This window comes from Eimeria mitis, genomic scaffold (genome assembly GCF_000499745.2).
Source record: "Eimeria mitis Houghton genomic scaffold, Emh_scaff884, whole genome shotgun sequence".
NCBI classification, from domain to species: domain Eukaryota; phylum Apicomplexa; class Conoidasida; order Eucoccidiorida; family Eimeriidae; genus Eimeria; species Eimeria mitis.
The window spans coordinates 1-11,127 of record NW_013576502.1 but is presented as its reverse complement, the minus strand read 5'-3'; the positions used below and the strand labels follow the sequence as shown (position 1 = coordinate 11,127).

General features: G+C 52.8%; 2 protein-coding genes across 2 annotated transcripts; both read left to right on the top strand.

Moving 5' to 3' along the window:
* Positions 1–1,182: 1,182 nt before the first annotated feature.
* EMH_0024530 (uncharacterized protein) lies at positions 1,183–3,840 on the top strand (the record flags this gene model as incomplete). Its single annotated transcript, XM_013502314.1, has 1 exon — positions 1,183–3,840. One exon carries the CDS (start codon positions 1,183–1,185, stop codon positions 3,838–3,840), a length of 2,658 nt encoding a protein of 885 aa, XP_013357768.1.
* A 4,122-nt stretch (positions 3,841–7,962) lies between these two features.
* Positions 7,963–10,974, top strand: EMH_0024520 (uncharacterized protein; the record flags this gene model as incomplete). Its single annotated transcript, XM_013502313.1, is given in 2 exon segments — positions 7,963–8,013; positions 8,017–10,974. Coding segments are annotated over 2 exon segments (3,009 nt in total).
* Between the last annotated feature and the right edge of the window lie 153 nt (positions 10,975–11,127).

Sequence of the window (11,127 nt, the reverse complement as noted above, 5' to 3'; positions counted from 1 at the left end):
CTCCGCTATTTGCCTCCACTGCTCAACAAGGAACTAATTTCACTGTTTCATAGCAAATTCAAACGAAACAATTTGAAGGAGACGGCTTTTTCGAGGTCTGCAAGTTTGTGTTCCCTGGTGTTGTTGGTGTCCCTTGCGCTCTCTCGCCGGGCTGGTCAATTGAGGCTCTGGGGGGCCTTCGGCTCTCCTTCACCTTCTTCCCTTCCTCCTTTGTAATGACTTAAATTACATACATTGATTCTGGTTTAACATTAAGCTTCTATGCAGCTGATTTTTTTCGCCCCCGAGAACGGCTTCAAGCCTCATTGCAGTTGCTGGAGCCTCTGTACAGACTAAAGGTCCATGCCACTGCTTATAGAAATATACATGTTTAGTTTGAATTGACAGCTGTGGCTTTACTGCTGCTGCAAATCCTGGTGCAGGGGTTGTCACCCTCGCTTGTTTGTTGCGGGAGTTGCTGCTGCAAGCAATAGCAAATCTGTCTCCTCTTGCAGGTTCTGTGGCGCACACTCTTCTGTTAAACAACGAAAGGGAATGAAAAGAACAGACGAGTATGTTGCATTCACTATAGTGCCTCTGTTGGTCTATCTCTTCTCTTTCTCTCTTACCGCGCCGCTGTTTCATCCGCTCACTAGTGGCTGCTTCCTTCAAGTCCGAGATTGTTTGATTACGAGTTTGACCCCCTAGCAGCCCATATTTTAATTCATTTCTTTTGCATATTCTGCATCTTCCTTGCTCTTCACCGTATCCCGTTGTGCCATGAAACAATGGTGCCCCTTTGCTGAGGAACCTCTTCCTGCCTTCCCGTCCCCCATCTTCCCGAGCCCCCCACTCCTCCCTTTCCAGCAGTAGCGGCAGAAAAGGCCGCATTAGCAGCTGCAGGAGCACCGGAAAAGCCACCGTCGCCCCCGCAGCAGCAGCAGCAAAGCCTGCAGCTGGAGCAACAGTTCTTGAAGCGGGTGTACGCGTAGGCATGTGTTTGCCTGCCGTCGGTTCTTTGTGAGTCATTGCTTTTCCCCAGTTATTTCTTACGCCACACAGGCATCCGATGAATAATGTGTTTGCTCTTTTCCGGCTGCTCGGGAGGCCTACGGGTATCTGGCTAAGCACACGGGTCTTTCTGTTGCTGCTGGTGCTGGCGCTGCTAGGACTGCAAGCGTAACCAGTAGTTTTGTTGAGGGTATGGAGCCCTCTATAGCTTCTGTATCCGTTGATAGAAGTCCCGAGAGGACGCCAAACACCTTCTATGTACACTTAAGCGGGGGAGCGACGGCGAAAGGCTACAGCTCGGGCCCTACAACTGAACAGGAAATGCCAGTTCGCAGTTATAACAGCAAACGTGAACTTCATTGGGACTACGAGAGGCCACCAGGAGGGCGCAGGCGGTCCCTACGTGGTATTGCTGGAGTGGCTGCTGCTGCTGCTGCTGTTGCTTTGCTGAGTGTTGTGTTTCTGCTGCTGTCTTGCGGAGTCTCCATTTCCCACACCGCCAAGGCCACCCAAGCTTGGGGCGGCGGGAGGCAGCTCGCGTCCAGCGAGGATGAAGTGCTATGTACCAAAACTGCAACAGCAGCGCGGGAAGCAGCAGCGTCAGGTGGAGGAGCGGGAGAAGTAACAGATGGAGAAGGTGCAGGAGAAGCAGCAGCAGAAGCAGCAGCAGGAGAGGCAGCAGCAGATGGCACAGAAGAATCTTCCTCGCGTAATCCAGCGGCCCCTACTTTTTCTCCTAGAGGCCCCATTTATGCAGGTGAAGGCGCTACTGAAGCGTACACAGCAGCAGGGGGAAACCATGAGTCCTCTGTTTCTCGTTCGGAGGGGAATGCATCTCCAGACAACCCTGAGACAGGGCGCGAAGAAGCTGCAGCAGCAGGAAGTGCAGCAGCGGAAGAAGCTCTCGGAACCGGAGCAGCAGGAGTCGTTTCAGTAGGTGAACACCGAAAGGCAGTGCCTCTGCTGTGGCCAGCAGGAGTGCACAAAGCGATTGCGCTTTCCCCTTTTCTGGGTCTTTTTCTGACTCGCCTTCGCGAGCTTGCAGTTCACTGCAGGGATTACTTTAACCAACTTCCTCCGCATCATGCTCGCCTTGTAGGGGAGGAGCTGTTGCGGTATGCTGTCATAGAGCTTGCTGCATTAAGGCCTTTTTGCACACTTGAACAAGAGAGGCAGAGGGGGCAGGTAGTCAAAGCGTTCATCCGCCTTGCTAGGAGTTTGGGGGCCCGTGCTAAGGTACGTCCGGCGGCGGCTACAACATTGGATAGTCTGCTGACTGCGCTGAATCTGTTGAAAGAGAGTGGACCCCTTCCCGTCGTTTGGGTGCAAAACAGAGAACATGCAGCTGAACACATCCTTCGTCCAGCAGGAGCCGCTCTGCGGCATATGGGTACTGCTGTCAATAGCCTGCTGGAGAGCCTCCAAGGGCATCCACCGGCAGTTCCCCCCGCTGTATTGGCAGCACAGGTCGCTGTTATTACTGCCGTCACCAAGGCGAGGCTATTGCAGGCGCTATCGGAGGACGCTGCTGCGCAGGCGCTGCACCAGCTGCAGAGCAAGTGCAGCCCCCTGGCCATATTCAATCAGGATGATGTCTTGCGCTCTCAACAAGTGTTCTTTCCAGGTAATGGGCCGGAGAAGGCACGCGTAGTCGACGCGGCAGCATGGGAAGCAGAGGCTGCTGCTGTAGCAGCAACTGGACAAGGCGGCACGCGCGCACAGCCGAGAATGACAGCGGCAGGCGCTGCTGTTGCCCCTGCTGCGGGAGAGGGTCGAACCGCACCTGGCTGGCTCGCCATCGCTGGGGTCGAGCAGCAACGAGGCGGGCAGCAACTTCCGCAGCTGCAGCAGCAACAAGAACGTGCTTTTCTGGAGCAGCGGCCGCTGCAACAACCGTCTCCTGCTGCACAGCCCCTATCCCGACAAGGAGGGATATCAGCAGCAACACGAGGGCTCACTGCAACAACAGCTGAAGCGATGAGAGTCATGGGGGTGGAAGGTTTACGATCTCCGTTGACTGCGCCTTCCTTTCCTCCCCCGTTACTTCCCCCCATGCTCCCCCATGTCCCTTTGCCTCACCCCCCTCCCCTTCAGCTCCTGCCCGCCACACCAGCAAGTAGTTCCTTCTTCCTCCAGTCTTTGCCTCAGATGGGCATACAGCAGATGCAATTGGGACCGTCACCGCAACAGCAACAGCTGCACATTGGACTGTGGAGTCATTTGCCTCAGCCGCACCTGCATGCAGGGGAAGTGTGGGGGCCTTTGCTGCCGCAGCAGGGACTAAATCATTTGTGGTACGTTGCGGGGTTCGACAGGGCCGATGAGGGTCCTTCACGCGCTTTCTTACAACCGTCAGGGGACATCGCACACGTTGCCTCTCTTCCGACTTCCGAGAGCAGTTACAGTGAAAGTATTGCTGAGAGGATGGGGTCGATTCAAGGCCGCACTTTCGCCACACCGGTAGTACCACCTGGACCGACAGAAACAGCATATTCCGAGGCGCATCAACCGCAGCAACAGCAGCAACAGCAACGGCCACAGGCTGCTTCTCGTTGGTTTCGAGGCACGGATTATACAGTGCCGTTAGCAACACAAGAAGAAGCAGCAAACCGAGGTGCGCAGCTGCTGCACCAGCACCAGCTGCAACAGTTGCAGCATGCTTCTGCTGATCTGTGGAGTTTGGGCGACATTGCGAGCAGCAACCGACAGGACATTCTTCGAGGGTCATTGGCTGAGCAGTCACCTCCAACACAGCACCATGCTTCAGGTGGAGATACACCTCAGACACCGGCACAAACTCCTGCAATTGACAGCCGCCCTACCGCAGACCCGAATAGTGGAGTCAAGTGAAAGTGGAGGCCACAGAAGGAGAAGTAGGACGGGCAAAACGGAAGTGGAACAAGAGAAGACGCAGCCTCAGCGGAGATTAAACAATTCACAAACGATTAGGTAGCAAGACGTGTAGTGGAATATATATATATATATATATATATATATATATATATATATATATATATATATATATATATATATATAGGAGTGGACAAGTTGCAACAACAAATGAAAAGGACGATACTCCAAAAGCAGCAAGAGCCTGGCGAGAACAGAGGCCAACACTAGGCCTACACACGATGGAGATCGTGACGATATCATGGAGAGGAGAAGTCAAGAGGCATACTCCATTTGCGTTGGAGAGGAGGGAATGCAGGCCTTGATTTGCCGGAAGCAGATGTATTGTGTTTCCTTGTTTGCTGTTTTTGTGTGCGCCGTTGTTTTTATTCCTTTTTGCCGTCTTCTCCTTTTTATTTCTCATTGTGGGGTTTTCGCCAAGCAGAAACTGCTGCAACAAAGGCGGAGAAAGGGGCAACCAGTATTGTGCCATCAGGGGCACACAGCTACAAACGTCGAAAGTTCTATTTTCGCTCACATTACTCCCTGTTCATTAAGAGCAGCTACAGCTGCTGCTGCAGTTGCTGAAGTACCTGCGAATTTAACTGCGTGAGCGTTACTGCAGCAGCAGCAGCATCAGCAAAACAGAAGGCAAGAAATCCACGTGCCGCACCAACAGTTACCTTTGACAGGATTACACTTTCTATTGTTGTATGGTATCATGGAAGCAGACCTCTCGATCAGTCGCCTGTCGATGGCCCACTAGATCCGCATGCCAGAGGTGTCTACAGAGCTCGGGAACTGGGTGCAGGAACAACATTTTGGTGCACTTACAGCTGTTGTTGGCAGAAGCAAGGTGGCAGCAAAAGCGAATTGAACAGGATGTTAGACACTGTTGATAGCTGTTTACTGGAGTAGGCAGATTCTTCCGGGTAGTAGAAGAAACAATGCGACAAATGAGTTCAACATTTTAGTCTAATGGCTCAACTGCGATCGTCCTGTTCGTACTTCCTTCCGTAGTTGGAGTGAAGTAGCTACAGTGAAGACAGAACGATTCAATCAGGCGTTCTCTGAATCCAGTTGGAGTTGCAGCCAATCCTAGGTTTACAGTCTTCTTCATACCAAACCAACATAACTGCTACCAACGGAGCAGTAGACTTCGCTCTTCTTGGCTGCCTTCTCACCTGGCTCGGGTGCACTTCTCTTATTGTGACGTCCTCCCGGCGCTAGCCATATCTGTTTGAAGCATCCGTAGTTAGCTAGCTCTCCCTTTATGCGTCAATTGCTATCTATGTTAAGCTAGACGGTTCGCAGCAGCTAGCTAGAAGTCTCTAGAAGTGCTACATCATATCCCGCTGAGTTCTTTCTTTCCTATCTGTCATCATATGCTGCGACCACTGCATCCCCTTCTTTGAAGAGGCCGAGTTGGAGAAGTTGTGAACGCCATAGCTGCCCCTTAGGGGCCCCCTGATGGGTTTGCTTGTTTCGTGCGGACCAGCTCCGATACTTTAAGATACGTCGAGAATGCTAATTCCTTCTCGGTGCAAGTAGGGGAAACCGCGGGGAAACGGGAGGCATTGCTTGCAATATACATGGTATAACTCTATAGAGTTTACATTCGTATTATTGCTTACAGTATACAGTTGTATTTTTATGTATACCGTGGTGGTGCCGTATACAGTACACTGTTCTACTCCTGTTTATAGCATCTGTTTATAGTATGCAGTTGTATTATTGCGTACAATATACAATTTTGTTGGTGTTCACAACAAGCAGTTTTATCATTCTTCATATTACGCAACATTTTACGCTGCTCACAGTGCATATTTGTATCATTTTCTACAATATACACTACAATATACAGCTGCACTACTGTCTAGAGCTTACAGTCGATTCCCTACAATATAGAGTTGTGTGGGTGTTTACAATATGCATTACACCACTATTTACAGCACACGGTTGTATTGCTGTTTGCAGTACCCAGTTGTGTTATTCTTTGCACTAAACAGTCCTTCATCGGCTCCTTTAGTGTATTAATAGAGGCGACCCAATGTAGATATGTCCGTCATCGACAAGGACACGATATTTGGGGAGCTGAAAAACGGTTGATGTTGTGTTTTAGGGACCATTGATACTGACTAAGGGAAGCGACGAGATACTTGTAGAGCATGAGAATGCTGTGAAGGACTTCATCGTTTTCCAGATGGAAAGGTGCATGGAAAGTTCAAGAGCTAGCGACCGTGTACTGCTTTACACCACAGCGGCGTTCGCATTTCTAAATGCGTGCGCGAAGGAATATACATCACGAAGCGGCTCCTCCAAAACCCTCAAAACCGTGCGGATCCATCTGTATGAGACGATTAGAAACAGAACTGTCTTCTGTAGATGGCTTGGTCGGCAACACCGGTACCCGGCATGCTACTGAGCCTGGTTGTAGCCTGCACCCTCGTCGCTGGTTGTTCCCGCTAATTTGTGCTGTGCGGTAATCAGCCAACGGGCTGCCGCCATGCTGGTTAGCGAGCAACGAATATACTATACATGTGTTACAACCATTAACGACAACTTCCATCCGGCGGAACTAATACAACTATCTCACTGTACTGGCGGACCACTGCAGTCTCCTCCCTCTGCATCCACAGCTCAAGAAGGAACAACTTCGCAGCTTTTTAGCAAGCTCAGAGAAATCAACTTGAATGGTTAATCATGAGTCCAGCCAAAAAACCACTTTGCATACTTAAAGTAATAACATTTTCTGATGTTCGAACACCATGGGCTGCACGTCCAAAAATGGACGGTAGGAAGCTGTCCCCAACAACAGATTTGTTGCATAGCCCGGTCCGGGAAGATAGATCACGGAATACCATGTGGCGTTACATGTTCGACTTATTTTAGAAATTATAGGATCTTCCGTGGGCGACTTCAGGTGTACAGATTTGTCTTTCGTTGCGCCTGTGTCCCTAGGGCTCGGTCCCTCTCTTGCTCTGGCTGCCCGAGGCGGCATGTGGGGCATTCGTCTCTCCTTTACATTCTTCCATTTCAGTCTTTGTATATTTATTGTAAATTGTATTATATTTATGTTTTGGTTTGATGTGAGCCGCTTAGGTGGGTTTTTTGGTACCGAAAAGGGCTCCAGACTTCCGCCGAACTTGTGGGCCATTGAGCATGGGAACCTGAATATGTGCATGCTGTTGCCTGTATAACAGTTTAGTTGCTCAATTTGATTTGAATTCTGTGGTTTTATTGCAGTTTTGCCACAGTCGTCTGTTCGTTGCTGCCGTTGTCTGATTGCTGCGGGAGGAGCAGCAGCAGATCGATCCCCTGCTGCCTGCAGTATAGCTCCGCCTTCTCCATCGAGTCCCTTTGCTTCTTTCGTTTTCTCTCTTTCTTTATTCCTACGTATGCTGCTGTAATCCTGACGCCTCCTGCGGCAAATCTCCCCTCCTTTTCCCTCGTAATCCTGCTTGTGTTGTAGTGTCTCTGAATACGCTGTTGAGTCCTTCCTTCGTCTCTTCGAACGTCTAGAAGCCTTTCTATTTGCGTTGTCTCTGACTGCTTCTTTCTCCCCTCTCTTCCGGGGCGTCCGCAAATAATGCTGTCCTTACGTTCGGGGGCCCTACCCCCCCTCCCTGCCCCGTCGCCCTCGTAACTCTCTCCCTTTCCCTCCACAACAGCAGCAGGAGCGCCGACCGCATCGGCACCGAAGAACCCGCAGCAGCAACAGCAGCAGGAACGCACCATCGCAGCAGCAGCAATCGGCACTGAAGCAGCTGCTGTGCATAGTCGTTCGGTGTTTGGCCCCCGTTTTTATTTGATTATTTTCTCCGCCTTCCTCTTCTCACCCCACAAACAGCATATGTAAAATGCGTTGGCCCCCAGTCGACTCGTTGGTGGGGCTGCGGGGGTTTGGGTTAGGCAAGCTGGCCTTGTGGCTGCTGCTGCTCCTCCTGGTGCAACAGAAACAGCCAATGGTTTTTGTTGAGGGTGTTGGAACATCTATAACTTCTGTAGCCGTTGGTGGAAGTCATCCGGGGACGCCCAATGCGGTGTCTGGGAACCTTGCCGGAGGCGCGACGGTGAACGGCGATGGCTGGGGTCCCAGTAACGAACTGGGGATCTCATTTCGCAGTTACCGCANGACGCAGGTGGTCTGTAAGCAGCACTTCTGCACTGACTGCTGTTGTTGCTGTTGCTGCTGCGTTGGGTGTTGTGTTCCTGCTGCTGTCCTGTGGAGTCGCCATCTCGCGCAACGCCAAGGCCACCCAAGTGTGGGGCAGCCGCCGGCGCCTTTCATCCAGAGAGGCTGAAGGACCTTGTGAACAAACTGCATCCGGAGGAGCAGAAACATCAGCAGGTGGTGAAGGTGCAGCAGCAGCAGCAGATGGAGAAGATGCAACAGCAGATGGAGAAGATGCAGCAGCGGCAGCAGATGGAGAAGGTGCAGCAGCAGCTGTTGGTGGAGAAGGTGCAGCAGCAGCAGCAAACGGAGAAGGTGCAGCAGGAGCAGCAGATGGAGAAGGTGGAATAGTAGCAGCAAAGGATGACACACGAGGCCAGGCGGTTCCCACGTCCCCAGCAGAATCTACTCTGGATCCAATGGCCGCTCCGTTCATTCCTAGAGGCGTCAGTTATGCAGCTGAAGGTGCTGACGAAGGGGACAGAGCAGCAGGTGGAGCGTCCGCTGCTTCTTCTTTGGAGGCGACTGCGTCCCCAGCGGCCAAAGGAGCCGCAGCAGCAGACGAAGCACCATCAGCTGCAGGGGCAGGAGGAGTGCATGGGAAGACAAAAGGGACGACGGGAGAGGTGATGTTGCCGCCGCCTGCGCTGTGGCCAGGGGGGGTGGGCAAGGCAATAGGGTCTTCCCCTTACTTGGGTTTCTACTTGACCCGCTATCGAGAGTTTGCGGATTATTGTCGGCAATACTTGAGCTTACTTTCTCCAAACTTTGCTTCGCTTATAGCAGAGCAGCTGTTGCGCCATGCTATAGCGGAGTTTGCTGCAATGACGCCTCTGTGCTCTCGGGAAGAGGACAGGCAACGGGTTAGTGCCATTAGGGCATTTTTCCGTCTGAGTCTGAGTGTTGGTGGCCGCCTCGACAGGCCTCCGCAGACAGACATGGACCGTATGGCGCTTGCTCTGCGCATGCTGCAGCAAAGAGATTCCATTGCTATCCCTTTTGTTACGATTCAAGCCAGGAGGCATGCAACTCAGACATTTCTTCCTCCGGCGTGCGCAGCGTTGCGGATAATGGCAACTGCTGTAAATACGCTCCTGCAGAGTCTCAGTGGCCACAACCCTCATGTTCCCCCCTCTCTCTACGCGAGAGAGTCCGCTATTATCGGTGCCGTCATTCATGAGAGGTTGCTGCAGGTGCTGAGGCACAACGGTGTCGTGCAAATGCTGCAACAACTGCAGAGCCAGTGCTGTCCCGGAGCCATCTTCTGCGAAGCCCATATTTCGGAATCTATGAGAAGATATAAAAGAACTGTTGGGCACCCGGACATCTACTTCATTGATCAAGCAGCAGAGAGAGCAGCGGCAAGATCCGCAGCACAGTGGAGGCAGATGCTTGCACAGCAGGAAACAGCAGCAACAGGAGCTGCTGGATGGGATCCGGAAGGCTTTTACGGAGGAGAGCTTGCTGCTGGTGATGGAACCGAGGGCTGGCTCCCCAGCACGGGTCCCCAGGGCCCACAAGGTGGACAGCAGTTGCAGCAGTGGGAGGTTTGGCAGCAGCAACATGGTGAATTGCAGCCGCAAGTGTGGGAGGTGTGGCAGCAGCAACTGCTGCTGCAGCAACCGGTTCCTGCAGTCTTTCCTGCAGAGGGAGCCTACTCGCTGCCAGTCGCTGCAGCCCCCGAGTCCCTACAAGAATGGGCCTCAGCAGCATCTGAAGGGCAAGATTTGGTTGCAACAGAAGAGCCAGAGGCAGCAGCACCTGAGGGCGGGGAGGAAGGGGGAATGGAGGACTCCTTGCGTTTTGACCTCAGTGCGCCTCCCTTGCCTACCTTCCCGTTTCCCCGTGACGCTCCGCCTCACTTGCCTCTTCCTCAGCTGCTGCCCTCCACAGCAACAACCTCTCCGTCTCCACCGTGGCATCCTTCTCAGGTGGGCCAGCAGCAGCAGCCAGCGGGGCCTCGGGGGCCGGTAGCGCAGCAGCTTCAGCAGCAAGAAAAACCGGGGGGGCCATTTCCTCCGCCGCAGCAGCAAGAGGAGCCTCAGGACACCTTTGCTCAGCCACAGCAGCAAGGTCAGGACCCTTGGGGGCAGTTACCCCAGCAGCAGCTGCACGGTGGGGTAGCTTGGGGGCCCTCTCTCCTGCAACTGGAGCGAGTAGGACCTTGGGGGGCCTCTCCGCATCCTCTGCAGCGCGACGACCCTTGGCGCTATCCCCCTCAGCAGCCGGATCATGATGATTCTTGGGGGGCCGCACTGCCGCAGCAAAAGCTTGAGCTGCAGGTGGAAGCTTCGGGTGCGCTGGAGGGGGAAGAAGGGGATTCTTTGCCCACCTTCTTAGAATCTTCTGGAGCCTCTGCGTACGTCGATGCTCTTTTGAGTCCAGATAGCAGCCCCGATGTGTCGAGTTTGCTCGTACAAGGGCCATATGGACGCGAGGGCAGCGAAGAAGGTGAAACTGTTGGTTTGTTTGGAGGCTCCGACTCCACCGCTTCTGTAGTATTATTAGCTCCAAGGGAAAGTGCAAGTCACGGTGCGCATCTGCAGCAGCAGCGGCAGCAGCAACAGCAACTGCCGCTGGGTGGCTCCGTTTTGTTTCGGGGCTCCGATTACACCAAGCCGCTAGCAGCAGAAGGGGAAGTAGAAGAACGCGGTGCACAGCTGGCGCCGCAACAGCAGCAACAGCAAGAGGCGTCCGCTGGTCTTGGTTCTTCCTGGAGTTTGACGGATATCGCGATCGGCAGCAGAGCTAGCATCCTTCGAGGGCCCCCGCATGTGCTTCTACCTTCAACAGACCGTCGTGCTTCAGGTCAAACCGCGCCGGTAGATCGCACAGGTGGGCGCCCCTATGCCGAAGCCCTGAAGGGTGAAGCCAAACGGGAACATAAGAGTCAATCGGAAGAAAAAAAAGGACAAGAATAATGCAACTCGACAGAAGGGAAAACAATTAGGGACACAGAGCAAAGGGAGAGGCGATGAAAGCTCCCGGGGAGTTGCAGCACATCCACAAACTAAAAGTCGTGAGAAAGCATGTCGACAATATATATATATATATATATATATATATATATATAT